This window comes from Nymphaea colorata, chromosome 5, assembly GCF_008831285.2.
Source record: "Nymphaea colorata isolate Beijing-Zhang1983 chromosome 5, ASM883128v2, whole genome shotgun sequence".
In the NCBI taxonomy this organism is placed as follows: Eukaryota; Viridiplantae; Streptophyta; class Magnoliopsida; order Nymphaeales; family Nymphaeaceae; genus Nymphaea; species Nymphaea colorata.
The window spans coordinates 7,794,830-7,816,067 of NC_045142.1; the positions used below are offsets into that span (position 1 = coordinate 7,794,830).

At 37.4% G+C, this 21,238-nt stretch overlaps 2 protein-coding genes across 2 annotated transcripts in view; one reads left to right on the top strand and one right to left on the bottom strand.

Annotated features, from left to right (window-relative positions):
• The first annotated feature begins 3,288 nt into the window (after window positions 1-3,288).
• Window positions 3,289-10,130, top strand: LOC116254564 (uncharacterized). Its single transcript, XM_031630029.2, has 6 exons — window positions 3,289-4,651; window positions 5,366-5,569; window positions 5,661-5,900; window positions 7,207-7,424; window positions 9,090-9,344; window positions 9,729-10,130. Exons 1-6 carry the CDS (start codon window positions 4,240-4,242, stop codon window positions 9,987-9,989), a joined length of 1,590 nt encoding a protein of 529 aa, XP_031485889.1. The 5' UTR covers window positions 3,289-4,239; the 3' UTR covers window positions 9,990-10,130.
• Window positions 10,131-13,323: 3,193 nt separating this feature from the next.
• Window positions 13,324-21,238, bottom strand: part of LOC116255111 (glycerol-3-phosphate acyltransferase 9) — a 28,900-nt gene continuing 20,985 nt past the window's right edge. The window contains exons 10-12 of the mRNA XM_031630869.2: window positions 17,791-17,910; window positions 17,576-17,674; window positions 13,324-13,725 (exon numbers count right to left, since the gene is read on the bottom strand). Of these exons, the coding sequence (XP_031486729.1) occupies window positions 13,677-13,725; window positions 17,576-17,674; window positions 17,791-17,910 (268 nt within the window). The 3' untranslated portion in view covers window positions 13,324-13,676. The remainder of the gene's footprint in view (window positions 13,726-17,575; window positions 17,675-17,790; window positions 17,911-21,238) is intronic.

Sequence of the window (21,238 nt, forward strand, 5' to 3'; positions counted from 1 at the left end):
CAGGTTACCCGTTTCCGGCAAATGCTGCATGAACAGAAGATTAAATTGAAAATGTCCAAGGTATAAATTTATCAAATTTCTTTTCAAAGAAGCTCTAAGTTTTTTACTACAAAAGAGTAGAATTTTAACAGGACAAAACCTAACGAGAGAACTTTTCAAACATGGAACAGAACTTTGAGGGAGGACATTTTCAACCTTATTCCAAGAGGGGTCCCACTTTTTCTTTTTCAATCGGGTAAACTACATTCCAAATTTCCCGCTATTTCCTTTCCCCCCTCCTCTTTTTCACTCTTCCGCCGCTATCTCTCTTCTTTTTCTATACTACGCTTGTTTTCTTACCTTTCTTTATAAAAGCGATTACTTCTTGTCTCCATACCTTTGTTTTAATGCATCTCTTTCTCTCTCTAAAAAAAAGGGAAAACAGTTAAATCGCTCAATAAAATTCCGCTTTTTTTTATTTTAAAAAAAAACAAAAAGGGGAATAAAAGAATATTCTAGTTAACCAAATATTTACTTTGGCAAAAGGACTTTACAATATTAGGTTGTGTGTAAAGGCCATTATAATGAACTCACACTCCCTCGCATTCTCATCACTCACTTTCACATGATGTGGACTTTGATTAAAGATGGCGACCACTTCATCTCCTTCTTTTAATATGTGGAACAGCACATGTATGACGTGTATATACATATAAATACATGTCACCATGCATGACGATGATCAGAATTCCACCTACCAACCTTCAAGTTGAATCTCCATCACATGCATGCATTATGGGTTTCGAAGAAAAATAGCATAACGGATCGACCAACCAACTAAGTGGTTAAAGACCAGTTGTCGATTATATCTTATAGATATTGTCCACTAGACTGCAAACGGTGAATGTATGATGTTTTGTTGATGGGAGTGTTGATCACCACCCAAGTCCTTAAGCAGTCCTAGACCTTATGAGCGGATGAAAAAGGAGACGGGCTTTAGCTTCTTCTAGGTTTCTCCTCTTCATCACATGCATTATCACTTTAGACTTGGACTAAAATATGGATCCTTTTGAACTGATCCAATTGGTTTCAGGTAGGCCTGCCATTAGATATGTCAACGGATCGGATATATCTTTAATCATATCTGCTTTTTTGAATATTCACATATTCAGATTCAAATTCGAATACATAAAAGTCATATCCAAATCCAAATTTGCAATCTGAATCCAATTTTTACATTTATATTTGAATCTGAATCTGAATCTGAATTTTGAACCAGATTTTGCCAATTTTCAAAATTTAATAGCGTTAGATATAGGATATTTGTCTAAAAATGAGTCTGATATGAATCTGATCGGATGCCATTTATTAAATCCAAATCTGATCTGATTTCTTAATCAGATATTAATTTTTTCTTTTTCATAACCAATTTTTTCGAATCAGATCGGTCAGATATCCGATTCAAATCGGATATATTGAATGTTGTTTGGTCCAATTACCATACCCTGTTGAAAAACAAAAATAAAATAATACTTCATTGATCTCACTTCATTAATAACAATTCAATAATTATGTGTAGCGCACGTTAGGCTTTGTTGTTGCACTAAAATTGCAAGTGGATCAGTTTTTCTGGATATTCACATCCAGTTCCAACCCATCCTTCTTGAATTTCAAGGGATCAGCGCAAGATCTCAATGTTCATTTGGATCGGATTTGAAATTTTGAACAGAAGTCGGATCTAATTTTCAACACAGACTACCACTTGCATGTGACCCGATACTGCTGGCATATGCATTTCAGATCTGGATTTAGTTCCAGACCGAAACTTTAGCATTTCGGGTTCACGTTTGGGTCCAACAAGATTTGGTCCATGTATATTCGATCCATTTGCTCCTAATTATTCTACACATATTGGATATTGGGAGAATATATTACCATAAAACATAGAATATGACGGCTTGTAAATTAAGAACATGGCTTAATAAGTCATCTTGATAACTAGACGTGTTTGAAAGTGAGGACACGGTATACTTGACTTAAGTAATCATTTGTCACATCTTTCCACCTAATAACGTTAAAATTAACAATTTTTAGGTTTAAAATAAAGGCGGTACTATATTTGACCGGGTCCTCGATATCACAGTATTTTTCTTCTTAAAGTTTTTATATTCAGTTCATTTACATTTTTTTTTTATGTTTAAATACATGTACGTACGTTCGTATTTCTTTTTCATGTATCATATCGCCGGATATTCTAAAATACAGTCATTTTCAATATATCGTGTCATTTTCCTTGGATATAGGCAAAATGCACCTCATGGTGCATTTATCATTGGAATTTAAAGATAATATTTAAAAATGCACCTACACATGATAAGCATTTACTTTGATAAATGTTCACTGTAATTTTATCCCTAGAATGAGTTGAAAGTTTTTTCAACTAAATGGGAGTCTTACTTTATACCCTAGAGACACTCCTATTGGGCATTAATGTTCTTCTTTTATTATATTTTTCAATGTCATTTATTGGTGAAAATTTTTTATTTTGCCCTTAAAAAGAGGACTTGAGTGGCCCATCGAGCTGGTGAAAATTAGCTTTTAATTCATTAAAAAATTGAATAGCACAACTATTTATAAATTTAAGTAATACCAATTTAAAAAATTTCAATTTTTGTACTATTTATAAACAATTACCTCACTATCGAAAAATTACAACTAACTATTTGAGTTGGAAAAATAGTTTACACGCTCAAAAAATGAAAAATGTTTAAATATATCTGAAAACTGCGAGCATGTTCATGTTTCACTTTTTGATCTTCCAACTTCCAAGCAACTTTCACATTTCTCAGATCTGCGGCGTTTGCTTTGGTGTTTGCGCCGCTGTCTCGCGCGCGAAAGGGACGAGAAAAAGACGGTGGGCGTGATGACAAAGGGAAGACATCATGTTCCAATCATGGGCCCACACGCCCATCCTCTCCCCGCAGCACAAGGGAACGTGGACGAGGACGGCGACGTCATTTCCGCAAAAGCCGGCAGCACAACAGACATTTCAACCTCCGACCGCACACTCTCCCTACCGAAACGGAACGGGGAGTCCGTACGCCGTAACGGGCGACCCGCTCCGGGGGGAGATAACGGACGCTCTTGATGTCCGTTACGTGACTTACGTCCCCCACGTCCTCTCTCTCTCTCTCTCTCTCTACTGTTAACGGCTATGGCGGCGTTACCCTCTCTCCTTTCCCGTCGTGGAGTCCACTGCAACGTCCGGCCCCACTGGCTTTCACATGGTAGAAATAGCGGGCGGCATTCCCTCATCTTGAAGCTTACATCACACTGGAGAGAGAGAGAGAGAGAGAGAGAGTCAAAAGAAGTCTTCCGATTTCTAACTACTAGAGTCGAGGGAGAGAGAGAGAGATGTTTGAGGTTTACCGAGATTGAGAAAAAGGGAAAAGAGAGGAAGAAATCGAATCTCATCTTTCGGTTTTTTATTTCCTTTTTCTATTCCCCTGCTTTTCTCTCTCTCTCTCTCTCTTTCTGGTTTTCGTTTTGGAATTTGCGGTTGGCTTCTTCCCTCGGATCACGATTTTGAGGGAAGAATTGGGTTTCCCGAGAATTCAAGAGGAGGAGGAACTCGTTTGGCTGAGATTGATGGCAATGAGCTACATTTGCTGGTTATTAGAAAAGATTTTTCGATCGTGAAGGGAAATTTCGGCGTGCCGGAATTGTGATGTTCTTATATGGTTCTTAAGGGATCTGGAGAAGAATTAACATTTTATGGGCGGTGATTTTGATTCTGCAAAGGGAATTGTTGTGTGGTTGATGATTTTTTTTCTTTTTTGTGGTTGAGGTACTTTTTTGGATACTGGGATGAGATTTATCGAGTCGTCCTGAAGTTATAGCTTGAAAGAGTGGCTGTGTTCTGCTCAAGTTTGTAGAAAGGATCGGGTTTCCCCGGCCGCCGACTCGGGTTTGTGCATCTTCTTCTTGCTTTTTACTGAGCTTCCTGTTGGATTGGGCGTGGAGAAAATCTTCAATGTTAAGAAAAATTGTGAATTTGGCTTCTGTAAACGTTTGTCCCTATTGGGGTGTCTTTGAGTTGTAGCCTTTTGAAGCTTAGGGATGAAGAAAGTGAAGCATTTGGGAGGTTGTCCCCGATTGCGGTGAACTCTCTGGTATCTCCGTCGGTTCAAGCGTCGAGACTCGAAAGCAACGATCCGGAAAGCAAAAATTTTTCTGTGAGGTCTCGATCTCTGCCCCTCAATGGCTGACAACGCACCTCCCAGCTCTTGGAGAGATGAACTAGTGAGCCTTGTGGACGATCCTGGTGTTCACTATGTGGCGGAGGGGTTCGAAATCGGCGAAAAGAAAAGGATGGATTTCAGGAGTATCAACGATGGCGCAGAGCACCAAAGGGTCGAAGAGAGCCTGCAAGAACAGGTGAAGGGTTTCTTGCACGCTTCGGTTGAAATGTTGCACGAGTTAGCCGTCGGCTGCAAAGATATTCTGCAACAGACGCTCGAGGACAATGATTCTTTCCTAGTCAGGCACTTCGGAGGCCCTTGCGCTGTAGTCTCTAGCAAATTGAAGTTTCTGAACGATTACCTACCGGAAGACAAGGATCCTGTGCACGCGTGGCCTGTTGTGTTGTTAGTTTTCTTTCTTGCTCTTTCGGGTAATGAATTAGGCCATTAGTGGATTGTTTCTTTGAGGACATCTATGAATTTTTTTTCATTGATATTATTGGTTATCTTGCAATGGCATTATCCCACATTCCCTTTACGCATGAAACAAACTGTGTAAAACTTTTTTTTTTCCTAAAGAACATGTATTTTCAGTGAGTAAATGGGGCAACTACACCGAAGAGATAGGTCTATCGGGGATCCAAATTGCTGTTCAACGAAACTCGAACAAGATAAGTTTGTCATTACCGAGAACCCTAGATTGAATTACCTTGTACCCAACAATGATTACGGTTTTCATGTACAATAGGTCATCAAAACCATTTCACGCATGGATTAATGAAAAAGGCGACGGTGCATCTCGGTTGTTTTGATTGCATGAATTTGGAAAAATAAAACTACTTGAGTTGGAAAGTAAATAACCTGCAGGGGCTTGTGCGTTAGGCTATTCAAGAATTGTAATACTCTTCTATGATCATCCTAGCTGTTAGATTGTAACAATGTTTCATGTTGCTTCTGCAACCAAATCTGTAACCTTTTTGAAAGGCTTCTGCATTTCGTTAAAGCAAACACGTTTTATGGGTCAGATTTATTTCTGCTATTCTTCATTTTTTTTATGTTATCAGCATATTGTTTTAAGGCTCTAAGTTAATGTCTTTATTTTCAGAAAGCATAATTTATTTGAGTTTCTCTTTCCCAACATGCAGTTTTGATGACTGGCGGTGAACAAAAGTTGCCAGTATCACAGAATAACAAACTCCCTTTGAGAAGTCCCAGAAGCCCTCCAAATGCAACTCGCATTCAGCTTCCTGATGGGAGATATGTGGCATATCAGGAACAAGGCGTCCCTCAAGACCAGGCCAGATACTCCTTACTTACAGCACATTCATTTCTTTCATCCCGACTTGCAGGTAAACTAACTTGGTATTGGCACGTGAGCCCTTTGAAAGAAGTTAAATTGAGTAGTAGTTTTCTTAGTGAATGTATTTGTATCTGTAACAGGACTGCCTGGTTTTAGTTCGTCATTGTTAGAGGAGTTTGGTGTGCGGCTGGTGACTTATGATCTTCCTGGTTTTGGAGAGAGTGACCCCCATCCTTATAGGAACTTGAATACTTCAGCACATGATTTGTCGAATATTGCTGATGCTGTGGGTATTAAGGACAAATTCTGGATATTGGGTTACTCAGGTGGAGGGATTCATGCATGGGCTGCACTTAGATATATACCAGAAAGACTTGCAGGTATGACTTCTCGGCTCCGATGACACTGAGGTCCTCACTAGAGTAACATATCTTAGACTGGAAGTGCTTCAAATGGTCAACTGATCCTACTTATGGATCCTTCATTTCTTCTCACGTCTTATGTATTCTCCTTTCCCCTCGTTCTGCCTGGGTTGAGGAGCCAAGTTTCAGCTTCTGAAATTTTTAGTGGAAGTAATAAAATTTTTGCTCTAATCACTAATAACTGGGTCTTTTCTTTTGAGAAATATTCAACATTGCAAGTCCACATTGTGTTCTTTTGCTTATCAGCTTGATGTCTGGCTTATTTACAGGTTCTTGTTAGATGCTGGTCATGAGGGCTGTACAGTCATTTTTGTCTTTTATCATGTTGTGTGTATGTTGCTGACTCAGTTGCAGTGATTATTTGGAACTTAGCAACCATCCAGAACCATTCCATTTGCATCCTTAGCTCTAGTTTCGATCAGAAGATGCTCTTGGATGTGCTGCTTTGAGAATAATAAAAGATTCATAAGAGAATTTTTTTTGCATTGAGGAAAGACATTTTATCGTGGATGGGTCATTTAACTAAAATTGTGATTATATTTGGATGAGTATCTGAACTCGTCGATCCTTTTCCATTTTTCTGAAAAAAAAAAAGTTATTTTCAGTTTTTCCGTATAATGACCGGTACGTAAAATGTTACTATGATGGTTTTTTTCCAATTTATAAATGAAATTTAGCTTCTATACTTACAAAAGTTTAAAATTCATACTTTTTGTGCTTGTCTCACATGCACAAAATGGCAATAAAGAGAGACACTTTTGTATTTATCTTACATGTGCAACATAGCAATAAATACAAACAGATAATTGCATATATCTTGAAATTTTTTCGCCAACAGTTTTTTTTTTTATGGAACAAGGAAATATTTTATCCTGAAGTTCCTCGGACTAGCCAGAAATTGTATAGTTCAATACTTTCAGTGAACTTGCACTTTTAGAATTAATGAGTACTTGCTCAAAGTCAAAGCCAACATCTAGAGAGCTTAATGCAGTTGCTATGCTCTGGTAGAGGTCAGGCAAACTTTCAAGACTATGCTGTACAAACAATGTTTGATGGCCATGGCTTGCTTGGTCTGTGAGGATGAAAATGCAGACTTGAGTTCTGTGTTACCACCTTCTAGTCTGAAAATTTTCACAAGTTTATGTTTTTCCCTTTATTTAACATTTCCCCTTTTATAGGTTTTGGCCTCCCTGTTTGTGTTATTGTCATGTTTCCTTCGACCATTATATTTTATTCTCACGTTATTTGTGAACTTGGTTCTCAGGTGCTGCCTTATTTGCCCCAATGGGAAACCCATATGAACAAAAAATGACAAAAGAGGAGCGGCATAAAACTTGGGATAAATGGACCTTGCAAAGGAAACTCCTGCTCTTTCTTGCCCGGAGGTTGCCATCCCTTCTTCCCTACTTTTACCAGAGAAGCTTCCTTTCTGGAGGTCCTATTCAGCCTGCAAAATGGCTGGCATTGTCACTGGGAAAGAAGGTGATTTGTTTTCCATCCAAGATGTCCAAAAATAATCTAGTCTTGCAAATGAAGTATTCATCATTAACACCAGACATCTTCTTAAGAAATTCTATATAGGATGTGGGTTCACCTAATTTTGAATCATATCCTACTGAAATATTTGCATACATATCGTGTGCATTTTTTTTCAGTTATTTCTTATACATATACATCTTTGCTTTTAATAATACAGATACATTTTGCACTCAATTATATTTAGCTTACAACAACCATGCCAATTTTAAACCTTAAGGTAGAGAAAGGTCCAAAAAGTCATTGCACATGGGTCTGTTATATTTGATTACTAGCCTGCCTGCTGAATTTCCTCTGCCAATGCTTTTCTGAAAATTGATTGCGGAAAAGTATGTTATCTAATGGAAATCGTTTATGTTTCTCTGCAATTTGCATTCAGAATCTCTACATTTTCGTGTTATTATTATTGTAGTTATGAGTGGCTAAGTTGTTAGGTTATATGAGTAAATCCAGAAGGGAGGATTTGAACAAAAATCTGAACATAAGAAGCAGGTGAATGTCAAACCCAAGGCTGTGACACCTTTTGTCACTCTCAAAAATGGCAGTATGGTCCAGACTGGTTATTACCTATGAATAAGTGGTGTTGAATTCAGAAAAGTTCATTTTCTTCCATTTTAACTTGGTGAATTGGGGTTGGGGAGGATTAGTGTTAGAGCTTCTGTTCATGTGAGGTGTTCTTCATTGGTCATGGATCTTAAGTTTTTTATCGGGTTTTTATTCTTTTAACCAAAGCTTCATATACAAGCTAGTTGAAGGTTAGGTCACACTACCGTGCCTCGGTTATGGGTTAAAAAGCCGGGGTTAATGACCCTGCTTGACCATCAACAGAAGGGAAAAAAGAACATAAAGAGGCAGCAATGGTGCTGGAAAACATTTTGATTGATAATGGCTATCCAGAGTAGGTACAACGGGCCATCTTGGTCTCCTAAAAATGACCATCAACATGTCGAAGAAGTGGAAGAAAAGATGATGCTTAAGTTCAGGGTACATATTCTTGCCCGCGATGAGTTCTCCTGTGAGGGACAGAGGCTGCCAGCTTGAGATGCTACCGATAATACAAAATTAAATTCCTTGTCTAGATCAAGGGAAAATCCTCCCTTAGCTGACCATATTGCTTGAGCTCGCCCTGCTTATCCAGCTTGCAATCTTGTGGTTTTCGACCATGTCATATGAAATTTTGTGGATGTCTAAGAAGGCAAAGCACTTCTGAGTTGCTAGTGTTGATCAAGTATAGGAATCTAGGATTAGGAATCAAGCCTGATCTTTTTCTTTGCAAACCAGAAAATTCCTGCAAAAATACGAATAGGACTCTTTTACCTTGCATTTTTCTTTCTTTATTAAATTATAGATGTAGAAAGCTTGTGTGACTTTGATTTGTTTGGTTGTCAAGTGCAGAAATTGACCTTTATTTATCTATTTCATAGACTGGTCCTTCTCTCTCTCTCTCTCTCTCTCTCTCTCTTACATGCACCCCTGCTGCATATTTCGCAAGAAGTCATGTTGTCCCCTTGTACCTGGCTGGTTGAGTTGGTGGCTACAGGGCATCCTTTAATTCGCATCTTTGGTTAGTCATGTACATTCATCAATTTAACCAAAGTGCTGGTGTTACAGGACAAATCTATGATTGAAGATCAAGCATTTTCTGAGTTTTGGTCAAGGGATGTGGATGAGTCCACCAGACAAGGCAATCCTGCCCCATTCGTCGAAGAAGCTGTTTTGCAAGTCTCAGACTGGGGCTTTAGCCTTGCTGACCTGCAGGTGCAGAAGAAAGGAAAGGATAAAGGATTCTTTCCTTGGATCAAATCTATGTATTCCACGGTTGAACGGGAGTGGACAGGATTCCTTGGCCCTATTCACATATGGCAGGTGAGCTTTTTAAAATGTTTCTTTTTAGTATGAAATATCTTCAGTAGTTACTTCCAGTCATATAGTCAAGCAAACAGATTCTGCTAGTAGCCTTCCATAGAATGATTGATATTGTAGTTAATTCTTCGCTCAATATCATTAATTTTTTCATGCTTGTTGGAAGTTCAAAATGCCATTCAGACAAATAGTGACCCTCTACCTGATTTGATCTTCATGTATATGGATACAGAACTACGAGTCCAATGTTTGATTTCACATTATATTTTTTGAATCCAGAGAATAGGGTTCCTTTGCCCTGATTTATTCATGTGGACGGATGGAGGACCTGTGGGTCTAATTATTGATCCTAATGTAAACATTTCCAATCTTTGGCGTTTGATTCAGGGGATGGATGATCGAGTGGTTCCACCAGCAATGAACGAATATGCCAGGCGTGTAGTCCCTGGGGCAACCGTTCACCGTCTCATAGGCGAGGGACATTTCTCATATTTTTGCTTCTGTGATGAGTGCCATAGGAATATATTCTCCATACTGTTCGGCACCCCTCAGGGGCCTCTTAACAAGACTCAAGAAGAAGAAACACCCCAAGATTTTCCGCCTGCAGAAGAACCTCTAATTAACACTACGGTGGAGCAAATTGACTAATTTTTTTTTTCTGTTCTCTTACATATTTAAAGGTATATGTGTACATATCAGTGCTACTGGTAAATGACTTTTTCAGTCATTGTTGCTGATTGTGTAACGAGGGCAGAATCTCTTATTAAAGTTATTTTTAGTTATACTTAATTTGGTTCTGACCAGAACTTCCAATATTATTCAGTTGCCGCAGACCTGAGCCGTTCGTGTTTCAGCCTGTATGGCTAACAAAACAAGGAGTTGTTTATAACAATATAAATTTTAATGGTAGGTTAGAAGTGTTGGATCACAAATACAGTTGAGGTATCAGCGGCATTTTAATGACATTAGAAGTGTCTATGGGGCGATTTGATGAGAGGTCAAAACCGTTCCCTTCCACCCTCCTCATGTCTAAAGGTGCTTTTAGACCTGGGTGGATATATACACCTATCAATTAAGGTGTAAAGCATCTACCATTCACAGTTGAGAGGAATAACATTCACAAGAATCAAACTAACAATAAACCTTTTTACCGGTCTGTCTGACCAGCTAGACGCCTCTCCCAGAGCCTCGTTGTCTTCTTTAATAGTAGAAACAGGATTGCCTATTAAGTAGTGGGTGGAAGCCTAAATGAATGGTGTATGACCGAAGCCAAGCCTGAAAGATTTAAGCATGATAATAAACTGTTACTAGATTCGGCAAAGCTGTGTTTTATATGATGCAATTTACATATAGGACCAGATACTTGATACGAAGTTTCTTTTCAGACCAAACTCCAAATTTAGTTCAAGGTCCTCCGACTTTTTTAATGCTTAAAATGCATAGAAAACGTCGACCACTGGACCTAACCGACATGGTTTGTTCTATTTTTTTATAAAACTCGGATACCGAGATGCAGTATGTTACGCCCGTAGTAGGCTCGGTCTGACCACCGGCAAGCTCAACCCGAGAAGCAGAGGCATGTGTAGGTTAAGTGGGGGCAGTTTCCTTACTCACACGGACCCCAAGAAATTTTTTTATTTTTATATTTATTTTTTAGAGCAATTTTTTTCATTACATATTTACATATTGGTGCTCCTTAAAAATTTAAAATTTTATATCTAATATAATTTTGGCTTTACCCCCATAGTTTTACATTTGTGCTCCTTAAACATTTAAAATTTTATATCTAGTATAATTCTGGTTCGACCCCACAGTTTTGCATATTGGTTCCCCTTAAAATTTTAAAATTTTATATCAAGTATAATTCTGGCTCCAACCCCACAGTTTTTGAGATAGCTAGGTGAACTATATAGTTCAGTGCGAAGCCTAAAGGACTTGGTGATAGTTGCGTAAACAATTTGAATCTGAGAAGAAGACATGCCCAGGTCTTCAAATAGAGATCAGAGCAAGAAAGGAATATATCCATAGTACCATGTTCTCATACTGCCATATTATCGTAAGCAATGTTATTCGCATTTATTGGCAAATACCAGAGAGATGAGGGAGTGAAAGAGAGTGGAAGTCTTAAAACATATAATACCAAGAAAGCACGTAACTTTTTCATGGTCAATCCAAACGATTCATGACTTATCATGCCAAGTCAACAGTTAAATGGGTGTCAAAATTACTACTTTGTTTTTTTCTAAAACAAGGTCAAGCACACCTGATTTGAATACTTTTCAAAAGTACCTAAAGTTAGGAAAATCAAAATATGCATCAGAATTTTCAGCAAGAGTCACAACTTCACACCAAATTATTGAACATTTTGAAAGATCCATGTGAACCAAAACATAGCTTAAAAAATTAAAGATCTAAGGTTATTTGGGTATACTCATATATGCATTAATGACTTTATGTGTGAATAAAGCAATTTCTGGCAAGATAATGAACAAAAGTTACAAGACCATGACTCCTTTTGAGGATACCTTGGCCATTTTGACTTGAGTTAGTAATAACCAGGTCATGTTGAATAAGTGTCGTTTTGTTAGCCATGTAAAATCTTTTTTGTAAAAAGAAGTTAAGCGTGTAATTAAAGTATCAAAAAACTTATACGTGCATTGCATTAACACCAATGACCGTTTGAAAAATTAAAGCCGAAATAAACACAGCGTTCTAATTTATTGTTCTTTTACCATGTCAATGTTTTGCAAACAAGCATGTGCAAGAAAAACTTTTACCTTTTCGCAACAACTTGGTGCTTTCCATTCTAGAGATTTTGACTACCAACTACAACCTCATCCAATTCGTAGAACATTTCCTCTGGTTTGGTGTTGCAGAAGATAAACTGCCTGAAACATACGGCTAATTCCTCAAGCCTTCTGTAGGTGCCTCTGCTGTAGCTATTAAATGAAGACAAATGTGGCCCACGTCAACCCAGTGGTAATCATAAACTTGAAACACCGAAAGCTCACAACGGCATGTTATGGGAGACACGCTTGACACCACAAATGTGCATTACAATCCTTTTTATCTTTTTCTTTTTCCAAAATTGTCAACCTGTTCGTCTCTCTGCACTTAATAGAAAGCAACAATAAACAGATGTAATGACCGTTTTTGCTTTTACAAGGGGCACTTATGAGCGAGAATAAGTGAAGATCCCGTCTAAAAACACATTAAAGCTGCAAAATTCTTAAGGTAGACCATTGTTCCAATTTTATCGGATGTCTCCAAAGAGGCACACATCCTTAAGGATAATTTGCATTTCAGAAACAAGATCATTTAGTCATTTAATCGTAACAAGGTATTCATTACTTATATTCATCCAAAAACCAATTTGATCATCTTTCCAAAGAATGAAGCCCATATACAACCTACAAGGGGTATCGTTCACAGAAGCGCCAGTCCTTTTGTCCATCAGTGAGCAACCTGGTCTTCCCGAGCATCTTCCCGCCTCCTACCATGTCATAATTCCCCAGAAGATGCAGAAAATAAGATGTCACGATTTATCCAAATTTTCAGTCTCACAAACTTGCACCATGTTGAATACGTATGATCAGAAGGCCATCCTCATAAATGCCAGAACAAAATCTTCCTTGGTAAGCGTTAAGAGGGCACGTAATTTGTTGAGGTATCTTGCGATAGAACACTGCGAAGATGTGGCAGGAGATGATCATGATTTTTTAGTATTTTATTTAAATAAAAATTTCCAAGGTTCCATGTTCTATTTTTTCTTAAAAATAATATAAATGTGAACATTGAAATTGGTACAACCGTCTAGAGAGCTTTATTGGGGTTCCCAAATCACTTGAAACACCGTGGGATGTTGAGAATATGCAGCATTTTCAAAAAAACTGCATATAGCAGGAAATATACAGTAAACATGTTTTTGCTCAAACATTAAATTTTTCTCCAAAGCTGCAACTATACAATGGGGGACCTTCAATTAGTATTACAAGGCATCTATTTGAAAACATCAAGTTCACGCAGTTGCAAAATCCACAAGAAAGAATGAGTGCCTCCGTTCGTACATGAGCTAACGCTTTTAATACTTGCATCTTCCCAACTACTGGAAGTCCCACTTGGCCTTCATGTCCGTCGGAATGTTTCTGCGTTTGTGCATGTGCATGTATGCAACAGTCATCATAGAGCTCAAGTTCTTCTGTTTGTTCTTATTTACATGAAGGTCAATTCAAAAAACATACAAGACTGGTCGTAAAAAAGGAAACTAGTGAAAATTGCCTAAATCTACAAGAGGCAAAAGCATAAGAAGATGGGTAATTTATGACCATAGTGGCATCACTTCTCCTCCAATCGCCTGAGCACCGACTCCGCGAACATTTTCTGCCTGGAAAACGTAAAAATGCATTATAAGTATATCACTTTGACAAGTTGTTTGGACTTTGTCATGTGAATAACAGAGATCCAACACAACATAATTGACATCCCATCGTCCATAGAATACAGAAAACTGTCTGCCAAGACATGCTCATTCTGTGCAAAACATCAATTAGCTTTCTCAAGCATACAACTTATTCAAGAGTTAATAAACTATAAAAGGGAATGCAGCAAAAGTAGCTATGAAGAAAGAAAACACACACTAAAAGCATTTATTTGTTCTATATGTCGTCACAGTGTTTTTATGAATGAGAGAGAGAAAGAGTCTACTAGTATCTATGTGATTATAATACATTATGTTCATATATAAGTGAATTTTGGGCCATCTATACTTATGAATGCTAGTGATTTATGCCACTATACTGGAACAGAATGACACGTGCACTCTTGTTTCCACAATACCTATCAATGTTCAGAAACATAGGATTGCAGATAGAGTTGGCAACATAACTCTTATCCTTCCCTATCTCAGTACCGTTCTGAAGACATAGACATTGACTAGTAATTCAATGTTTTGACAAGGCTTGAATGTTTATACACGTTTCAGAAACATCATCAATTTTTGAAATAAAAAGGAAATGCCTCCAAAATGTGCAATGCAAACTGCATCAAAAGCAGTATTCCAAAATGTGTAATGCAAACTGCATCGGTCAGGTCGAAAACTAGATCAGAAGCATCTACCGTAAAAAATCGCACATTTAATTTTTAATATTTAAAATTCACAAAAAAAATTAGAAAATAATAAAGCAAATTATGAAAAGGTACTCTCTATGGAAAAACATGAATTATACAAACATTAAAAAAATAACAAACATCTGTTAACTACAACATGTACACTTATATTTAAAATAAAAAACCTGACCATTTAAATCACTCCAATACTTAAATGTTTACCAAAGAAAAAGTTTTCCTTACTTGCGACTTACTCCTTGTTGTTTTTAAGCAACTTATAGTCACAAAAATTTGATTTTTTTTTTTTTTTACTTTAGAATAAACAGAGGAACTTATAAGAGAAAATTATATTTTTTTACTACGAAATCAGCCATAAATTTTGTTTTATTACTTTAGATGTATAAAAAAAAAAATATGTTAGAACATAGAATCGTATAACAGAAAGCTGCGTTTTTATTGCACGAAATCAGCTATAAATTTTTTAGTTTTTTTATTTTAGCTATGCAAGAATGCCTTCCGCTTTGAACATAATATTCAATTAAAAAATTTACGTAACTTTAAATAAAAAATATTTTTCATTCTTCTAGGTTTTCAAGGTGTATCATAAGTTGGTGTATTGCAACGTATGATAAGGATGATGAATCATGAGTTACATCTGATACTATAACAATCTATCTACTCACACACCTAGCTTAGGCTCCTAGTTTGAAGGATCTGGACCTCCTATCCCTTAGCAGTTTCAAATATTACTCAAAAAAGGCTAGAAACCAAGATAACTAATCATTTAGCAACCTTTTTATAAACTTTTAAAGATTTTCAAGAAGCTTCAAAATACGATTGAGGGCGTGTTTGGATGACACCCTAAATGGCACTTTAGAGACAAAACGCCATTTGCCTCCAAAATGCTGTTTAAGGTGTATGGATAACTTGACCAAATAACATTTTTCACAAGGGAGTTAATAACTCCAAAATGTTGTTTAAGGATGCATCTTTATAGGGTGGGTTGTAACACTTCATTATGAGAAAATTTAGTTTGGCATTGAAGATTCTTAGAAATATTCAATGATTTATAAGGGGGTTCGCTGAATGATTAGTTATATCTCCTAGCATTTTTTAGGTAGGAATTATGGCTGTTAGGAGGTGGATCCCACGTGCATGTATGAGTGCACCTTATGGGTGGTGGGTTGTAAGGCTCCATTTAGTCTCGTATTGAAGATTTTGAAAATCTTCAAATGTTTATAAAGGGGTTGGCTAAATGACTAGTTATCCTTTTTCTTAGCATTTTTGAGGCAACAACTGAAGTTGCTGGGAGGCTGGTTGAGATTTAACAAACTAGGAGCCCAAGTTTGGTGCAAGAGTGGGTCAGGTTGTTATAAATAGAGTACAGCTAAACTTGTTACACTAGTCTCAAGAATGTTTACTTTACTTAACGTAATGTACAAAACTTGAAACAATATTGTAAAAAGCGTATTGTAACATGTATCTGTTGGGCCGACCTACACGCCAAATCGTAATGTATTGTAAACGCATCGTAAAATTATTTTTTATTAATCACAAAAATTTTAAAAAAACGAAAATTCAGAAAAATCATGAAAAATGTGTTCTATATAAAATTTCATCTCATACATAATGAATATTCATCATTCATAAGCCATAATATTTGGACAACATATTAACAAATAAAACAAATAACTCCATAAAATAAATGGAAGCATATGATAAACTTTACAAAACAATAGAAATATACTTAAAACTTGAAATTGAGAGATTGTATACTTTTTGTAGAAGAAGAAACACAAAATCTCTCCTTTTTAACTCATGAATGGGTTTCTCACAGCAAATCTACCTTCAAATTGGAGATCTCTCCCTCAAATTGAAAATTTATTTGGCAATTTTTCTCCAAAACCAGTAAAAAAGTCTCCTTTTAAGAGATGTTAGAAGTGTTAGAAATGGAGGGGAAGAGATAGTTTTAAAAAAAATTAATCAAAATGGGATTTTTTTAAAAAAATTGCACTATATCATAAGATACGGGCCGTATCGGTCGTACCGTAAGATACGACCGATACACAATGTGTATCGTAGGCATACCAGATAGGTTTTCCGACCTATATGATATGGTATCATACGATACAGACAACATTGCTTGAAACATTAGGCAACGTCTAGGTGGTACCACCCTTGCCTGGAGACTAGCCAGAACTAGGCAGCAGTGCTAGGCAGTCCTAAAAAGAAATAGTTAATAATGAAATCATTATCAACAAACATAAATTTCCCAATAAGGGACAGCATGCATCTAAAACACAATTATGTCAGCAAATCTAATAAATGACTGAACAACTTAAGACGTAGTAGATTAATCTAAAAGGAAAATAAACGAAAGGAGCATAATATACATGTCAGATAAATGTATGTGATGCATATAAAGCACAATTAATCCAGCAGATCCAAGAAATGATCTAACTAATATAAAAAGAAAATAAACTAAAGAAAAGACACTAATTTGTATATTCACATTTCAGAACACATATAATAGAGAATGTGCATATTACATAACTGACAACTCTAAAACGTGTTAGCAACAAAACAATCTGAAAATTTCAAGTATTGCAATTCCACAAACCTGAGATCATGCTTTACCAGTATATGGAAACTATGCTTCCATCTAGATGGAAAGCTCCCAATCATGTGCATGCTAGAAATGTTTGCCTTTTATCATTTCCCCGAATTTATTGTTGTTTTGAGATTTATGGCTTTCTGTTTTATTTCCCAACTACATATTGCCTGAGCATTAGTAGGCACTTTGCCAGCTTGATGTCAAGGAGCCACCAGAATATTTTACTATACAGGCAACAACCATGGCAGAGACAAAGACCATTTGGTAATAGTCATAGCCTCCAGGAGACAACTGCAGAAGGTACATCAATAAGGGTAGCGAACTGCAACATGCAAAGGAAGCAACAGCAATCACATTTGGCATAAAATCTGATAGTAAAGTTAAGAATCAGTATTATCCAAATCAAGTAATGGATCATGAAAGGAAAGGCATCTGAACGAACTCTACATCTACTTTCTTGATAACATGATAGGCATCACACAGTATTCGTTACTAGGTAAAAAGGAAAACAAACTTCATTTCAGTAAGCTTTGGGCTTGGACGATAGTATTTCAGATATCCATCCCAGGGAACTTTCTTAAGCCCAGCACGAACAGAAATCATGTCTCTAACCCTGTAGAAGAATGCAGAAGAAACTCACTCTATGAAAATTTCCAAAAGGAGAATTTGAAATCTTTAAAGTTCAACCTGCGCCCAACTTCACCGAAGGGAAAGAAAAATCAGCCTTACCTTTCTGCAAATTCAATGGAAGTCTCTCCAGGCTTTAGAGTTTGAGGTTCTAAGTACCACACATCACAAACCACAGCCCATGATGTCATAAGTCGAAGCAGATGCATTGTAAATGATTGTCTGCCAATAACAGTCCAACAGCGCAAAAGTTACTTTCATTCCAGCATAGAATCTAACATTTATACCAAAACAAATAGAAAATGGGGAAAGAAAGAAATAATGTGCAGAAGAAAACCATGAAAACATGAAAAAACATCAAAAATCAAATAGGATAATCGAATGCATGAGCTTCCAAGTTCATTGGCAACAATTGTAAGGCTGATTAGTTCTTCAAAAAGGCATAGTCCTCCAATAATTAGCTAGCCCAATCAGCAGGCCAGTGAACCCATCAAAAATACAGGATTAGACCAGATCAAGCTGATCCTCTTGCACTAGGGCCGCAAGAACAGCGAATTTTATTTAGATACCTAAAATCCAAGAATACTTCTAATAGATAAATTTGAGATTCAGGTCAGCATTTAAAAATAGAGTAGCCAGTACTCCGAATGTGACTGTATGCAAATGCAAACCATACATGTTAACTATGTGCAAGTAATTTTGTTGAATCTAGTAATATAACAAAATTTCTAGATCCAGATCTTAGTAGACAAAAGGTCTAAGCAGGCCTCGGTGGTCGACCTGGAAAAAGGCCTAGGTGGACCAAAAACAACAAATAAAAGAAAAACTGACAGAAGGAGAAAGAGGATAAAAAAGAGCAAGAAGAAAAGGGGGGAAAGCATAAGAAAAAGAATGAAAAAAGGTAATGGAAAAGAAAACTAAAATTTTCACTTTTACTTGGGCACATAGGTGCCCAGCTGAGCCGAAAAGATAACCACCTAGGCAAGTGCCTAGGCATGCTTTTGACTACTAAGATCCAAATTCAATTATACTTAATTTGAACTTGTTACAAACTGTTACGATGAGAGAGAGAGATGAGAGCCCAAAAGAATACTCATTAACGTAACCCTAATCTCAAGTTAAAGAGATTAGGGCTGGTGGTACAGAAATTACAAAGACAGACCAACAAGTATAAGAAAATATTTAAAAACCTACTCTCTAACTTTCTAATATTGCAAAAAACCTCTTTAACACTCCCCCTCAAGCTGGAGCATATATGTCAATCATGCTCAGCTTGTTACAACCTCTCAGGAAATCACCTATGGGAAGAGCCTTGGTGAAAATATCAGCTGCCTGATCTTCCGAAGAAACATGAATAGTGTTAATAATTCCTTCTTGAACTAGGTCCCGAACATAATGACAATCCACTTCAATGTGTTTCGTCCTCTCATGAAAGACAGGATTGTTTGCAATATAGGTCGATGTCTTGTTGTCACAATACATCTTCATTGGGAGATTCACCGAAACACCTAACTCTACAGGCACTAATCTGACCCATAACATTTCAGCCGCAGTTTGAGCCATAGCCCTATATTCTGACTCAGCATTAGATTGAGCTACCACATTATGCTTCTTGCTCCTCCAAGAAATAAGATTACCTCCCACAAAGACACCCAAACCTGTGGTAGACTTCCTGTCATCTACAGAACCTGCATAATCAGCATCACTATACGCTTCGATGTCAACACCTTCTCCCTTTTCAAACCATAACCCTTTTCCCGGGGCTGATTTCAAGTATCTGACAATCATTAGAGCAGCATCCCAATGAACCTTTCGAGGTTTTTCCATGAATTGACTGAGCTTATTCAGAGCAAAGCTAATGTCAGGGCGAGTGACCATCAAATACAACAGTTTCCTTATCAGAGATCTGTAAGATCTAGAGTCAAAAGGCTATGATTCATGATCATGTATATGAACACGCGGATTCATGGGAAGTGTCGCAGGTTTAGCCCCCAATAAACATGTTTCCTGCAGAAGATCAAGCACATATTTTCTTTGAGACACTACAACTCCTTTACTACTATGGGCCACCTCAATATCAAGAAAATAACGGAGTTGTCCAAGGTCTTTTGTGACAAAGTGTTTCTGTAGAAACTCATTTGTCTGAGCTATCTCTTGATTACTTTCTCCAGTGAGAACAATATCATCAACGTATACAATCAATATCACTATACAGATGTGCCTCGCTTGATAAACAATTAGTGATCAAGCTGGGATCTTCGAAATCCACACTTAGATAAAACCTCGGTCATCTTATGGAACCAAGCACGGGGACTTTGTTTAAGTCCATAAATGGTCTTCTTTAGTTTGCATACCTTAGCACACTCCCCCTGTCGTTCAAAACCCGGTTGTTGCTGCATATAGACTGTTTCAGAAAGATCTCCATATAGAAAAACATTTTTCACATCTAGCTAAAATAGAGGTCATTCCCGCTGGACAGCAAGAGATATAATCAGTCGAATAGTGCCTAACCGAGCCACTGGCGAAAAGGTCTCAAAGAAATCAACTCCATAAGTTTGTGTATATCCTTTTGCGACAAGACGTGCTTTGAACCTTTCAACTGAGCCATCAGAATGATACTTGATGGTAAACACCCATTTGGAGTCAACCACATCACACTGCATCAGTGGATCCACCAAGTCCCGAGTCTCTCGAGAGATAAGAGCATCTATTTCCTCCTGCATGGCTTGCCTCCACTGTGAATCCAGCAGGGCTTGATGGTGAGAAGACGGGATAATGTGACTAGACATAGCTCGATCAAACTGCACCAAACTTGTACTCAGATAGTCAGTAGAGACAGAATTAGAAATCGGATGTAGTGTACATTGTCGCTTGCCCTTGCGAATAGCAATAGGAAGATCATCTGTGGAGTAGTCATCATTTATATCTGAGTCAGGCTTATTTGTGGAACTTACCTCTTGAGAAGACTCTGGTGGGTGGTTGGGAGGGGGATCGAGAAGATGAGTGTAAACTATGGGAGGATCATGGAAACATTCACGACACATAGGTTGAGAGGGAGGGATGACTCAAGTGACACAGGTGGAATAGGAAGAGGAACAGATACAGGCATCTTAGACGTAAAAGGACTCGAAGGGGAAAAGTAAGGACGAGACTCAAAGAATGTAACATCTGCACTGATAGTCTCTTTCTTAGACTGGGGATCAAAGCACTTATATTCTTTTTTATTAGCAGAATAGCCAATAAATACACATTTGACGGCTTGGGTAGCAAGTTTATTTTTGTTTGGGCCTAAGATATGTGCAAAGCAGGTGCATCCAAATACTTTGGGAGGTATATGAAATAATGATCGATCTGAATATAAAATTTGAATGGGGATACGTTCTTGGATGGTTGATGAGGGTAATCTGTTAATGAAATAGCATGCAGTAAGAATAGCATCACCCCAAAAGTAGGCAGGTATGTGAGAATGCAGCATGAAGGTGCGGGCCACATTTAGGAGTCACTGATGTTTGCGTTCGGCGAAAATCAGCAACTAAAACAAGATAATACC

Bases quoted from the DNA above. Each gene is read 5' to 3' on its own strand.
- LOC116254564 (XM_031630029.2), top strand. From the start codon at position 4,240: ATGGCTGACAACGCACCTCCCAGCTCTTGGAGAGATGAACTAGTGAGC. The intron at 4,652-5,365 runs GTAATGAATTAG...CCCAACATGCAG, and splicing joins TTTCTTTCTTGCTCTTTCGG to TTTTGATGACTGGCGGTGAA. The intron at 9,345-9,728 runs GTGAGCTTTTTA...CGTTTGATTCAG, and splicing joins GCCCTATTCACATATGGCAG to GGGATGGATGATCGAGTGGT.